At 40.3% G+C, this 4015-nt stretch overlaps 1 protein-coding gene across 1 annotated transcript in view; it reads left to right on the forward strand.

The window, feature by feature from the left end:
• The window catches only part of entpd5b (ectonucleoside triphosphate diphosphohydrolase 5b), a 9375-nt gene that overhangs the window by 287 nt on the left and 5073 nt on the right, over window positions 1-4015 (forward strand). The window contains exons 2-3 of the mRNA XM_032543763.1: window positions 3144-3376; window positions 3788-3864. Coding sequence (XP_032399654.1) covers window positions 3145-3376; window positions 3788-3864 — 309 coding nt within the window. The 5' untranslated portion in view covers window position 3144. The remainder of the gene's footprint in view (window positions 1-3143; window positions 3377-3787; window positions 3865-4015) is intronic.

Here is a 4015-nt window from a genome sequence, read left to right on the forward strand (position 1 = left end):
TTGGACAAGTTTTAGTTTCTTCGAAGGACACGCTGTAACGCGCGACTAACTAACGTAGCTAGCTTTTTCAACAAACTTCTGCGCCTAGCTAGCTTTCTATAACGTAGTTAGCATTCACGTTAGCTAACATTATCATAACCAACGTGAGAAATAACACACCCTAACAACCTTTAGAACTTTCTAGAAAAACAGTAAGCTAGTGCTTTGTGTGTCTAGCTAACCTGTGGCTAACCAATATGATAGCCGGAGGACATTGGCTCATAAAACCTCCTGTTCGCTGCCACCACTTTATTTAGTTTAGTTAGTTAGTTAGATTATAACCTTTTTGGACACTGTAGAAATATATTTTTATGGTTAATTTCGGTTAATGCTACAGTGAAAGTACATTTATTTTAGTTGTAAAATTGCCATTGTCCGCCAAGGCAGCCCAAGAAAGATAAAAGCACCCGTCCCTAAACCACCCCAAAGCACTATGTCATGAATTAAAAACATTACTACTCAAATACCTCATATCATTTTATAAAAACAAAGCTTCAAGAAAATGTATGGCTTACAGTCCCAGCAATAACCACAATTAATTACATTGAACTAGTTCTACAACCAACAGTCTCTGCTGCATGTGTCTGCCTTTCAAGCTTTTTAAGAACTATAAATTCAATTCAATTTTATTCATAGTATCAAATCACAAGAGTTATGTCAAAGCAAGGCAGCTTTATTTGTATGGCAGATTTCAGCAACAAGGCAATTCAAAGTGCTTTACATAAATACAGTTAAAAACAAAAAACAAGAATACAAATTACTGTGCGGTTTAAGAAATTAAACATTAAATAAATGAGCAACTATTTATAGAAAGGCAACGTCAAAAAGAAAGGTCTTCAGCCTTGATTCAAATGAAATAAGTGTAACAGAGGACCTGCAGTTTTCTGGGAGTTTGTTCCTGGGAGTAAAAACTGAACGCTGCTTCCCCCTGTTTAGGTCTGACTGTGGGGACAGAAAGCAGACCTGTCCCAGACCACCTGAGAGGTCTGGGGGGTTTGTAGTGTAGTAGAAGATCAGAAATGTATTTTGGCCCTAAACCGTTTAGGGATTTATAAACTAGCAAAAGTACTTTGAAATCAATTCTTTGAGACACAGGAAGCCAGTGTAAGGACTTCAGAACTGGAGTGACAGGCACTTTACAGATAGCTCTAGACCACACTATAATTTACAAAGACCCACAAATTCTAGTAATTCCCCCAAGAGCTAGCATTAATACAAGCAAGTTTTCAAGAATGGTGAAGAATTGATCTAAATTATAAGGTGATTTTGAGTGAATCATTCAAGGCTTTCTTCTCCAAGACTGACACAATTCCGCTTTGCCTCAGAGCAGACTGCCCACTCTGGAGACTCATATTTACTTTATATTAATACAAGTCACTGGGGACCTCGGTAAAAACCATAGGCTCCTAAGTCCTAAGTTTGTGAAGATTTCTTTTTAGTAATACATGCTGTTCTCATACTGAGATGTAAGGCGTGTGACACATCAGCTTATAGGATGGTCGGGACAAGTTCACTGGCTGTTTCTTACACATATAACTAGTTCTGTAAATGTATGAGGCCTGGTGTGTTTTTTTGTGTACAACTGTTTATTGTTTTTAAATTTAAACGAGGACGTCATTCAGACAACAATACAGGAGTATTGCAATCAAAAAGAGAAGAAAAAATAATAAATTAAAAAATGAAAGATCTAGAGATCTAGTCACCCCCACCCCACCCACCCCCTCAACCCTGGATCTCTGTAAAACTCTTACAGGACATGAGAGACCACGTTTTAACAAAAGCAAAAAATTCACTTACAGGTAGTGATTGCAGCGAATTCTTAATCTTATCTGCCATTGTTTGCCACGCTAGAATAGTATCGGCTCCAGCACTGTGCATTTTTACCACTGATAGCTCCTTATCAACTATGTCTATGCGTGTGTTAATCCATCGGGATTTAGTGATTGTATGTGGAGGTTTCCAGCGTTAAGCCAGCATCTTCTTGGCAGTGATGCCTGTTAAAAGCATACGTCTTTTCCCTACATGTCATCTTTAGTGAGGAGGTATCATTCAAAAGTAGCACAGCGGGAGAACAGGGTACAGTGACATCCAATAAATTAGATAAAGTAGCACAGACCTCACCCCAAAAAAGTCCTTGAATTCCCAATACATATGCATGTATGAGCCTATAAGTCCATCTGAGCACAGGGTGCAGATTGGAGATGTCTGTCCTGTGTATATAATTGAAATGGATCTGTTGATGGTCTGGGTTTCTAGAAGAAAAGACAATCGAGGACCAAATCTTATCCCAATCCAGTGAATCACCTTCGCTGTAGTCCTAGTGTGTTAGTATTTCTACCTTTTTCTAGCAGTGAGTAGCTACAAATGAGCAAACATCCAGCCACAAATGAAAATGATCTCATGCTTCATTTTAAAGTCGCACAGAGGAGCATGCACCCTTTGCAGTAGGCACATTAAACCTTCAGGAATGTATCTTTAGTCATGACTCCTCTTTAAAAATTCCCACTTAGCCTCTGAAACATTTCAGTGATAAATGATAAAGGGGCCGACTAGAAAGTAATTCCCAGGGTATGTCCACTGTCCATTTCTATTCATTTTTGTAACTCGCTCTAGGCAACATTGCAACAAGTTAAATGCCCAGAATTTAAAACCTAAATTGGATTTCACATGCAGTAGCATTTCTCCTGTAAAATGTCCTTCTATGTAAGCAGAGTGATAGTGTATCAGCAGGGGTTTCCCATAGAGCAGTGCCTCACTGAGTTTTGTAGAGAGATGTTCAGACATGGCTGTGTTGCTGTGTATTGATCGAAAAATCAAGATCAAATGCTTAAAGTCCACAAAGTTAAGTAATGTGTGCTACCTTCTGTACAGGAGTTGACTCAGCAGGTAGAGAGCTTGATTTTGGGGTAGGTCTCTGGTTGGTTAGCAAGTCTGACGGGGCGTGGTCTGATATGCTTCTTACTCTGTTGCTTGTCATGCTGCTTGTCAACTAATCAGCAGCTGTTGAGCTGCGTCTCTTTAGCAGTTCAAACCCATTTCATAAAAAAATAGTATCTTTACACTGCTGTAGAAAGAATAATATTGTCCTTTGGTTGATTCTCCAGAATGAAGATGAAGCTCACCGTGCCACTTCTACTCCTGGTCCTGCTCTCTGTCACAGGGCTGAGCCGAGCCCAGGCCAAGACCTCTCTCCTGGATTTGACCAACAACATGTGGAGCATCCTCCCCAGTCTCAGCCGGCCAGCCAACCACAGCCGCATCTTCTACGCAGTGATGTTTGATGCAGGGAGCACAGGGACACGCATCCACATCTACACCTTCATCCAGAGTGACTCAGGTAATATTGGACAGACTACTCTGACCGGCTTTCCCTTTTCTCTTTTTCACATGTTATCATACGAGCATCCAGGGTGAGAGGCAGGTCAAATCACATGTGTATTTACTTCACCAAGTGCGTCATGTAATGTATTTACATGGCTTGATATCAATTGATTTACAATGCAAACAGCATAGTAACACGCTGGTTTGCAGGCTTCCTTTCCTCAGCTTTCCCCTCTATCCTCACAGCCTCTCACTTCTGTAAACCTGTACATTTTCACCTCAGGGGACAAAGGTGATACTCAACTTCATTTCAGAAATAATCCTATTTTGTCAGATATTCAGCAAATGTATGCTAAGAAGATTAAAGCCTCTTAATGCTTTTAATAGCTGCGGAATATCTGATGTGGGCTGATCTTGTATCTTTTAGAGCTGCCTGTTTTGGACAATGAGATGTTCCATTCCATAAAGCCCGGTTTGTCAGCATATGCTGACTCCCCTGAAATGGTGAGTTCATTGTCAAATCTAATCGATTATGTTAAGTCGAAGGAAAAGGTCAGCCGGCACTACACTGTATTCAGAAACACTGCCAGTAGCCTCCCTCTGCAGAAAATCCCATTGCTAATGAAAGTAAGTAGGAAGCGAGAAAAGCAAAATG

Source organism: Etheostoma spectabile, chromosome 18 (assembly GCF_008692095.1).
Source record: "Etheostoma spectabile isolate EspeVRDwgs_2016 chromosome 18, UIUC_Espe_1.0, whole genome shotgun sequence".
NCBI classification, from domain to species: Eukaryota; Metazoa; Chordata; class Actinopteri; order Perciformes; family Percidae; genus Etheostoma; species Etheostoma spectabile.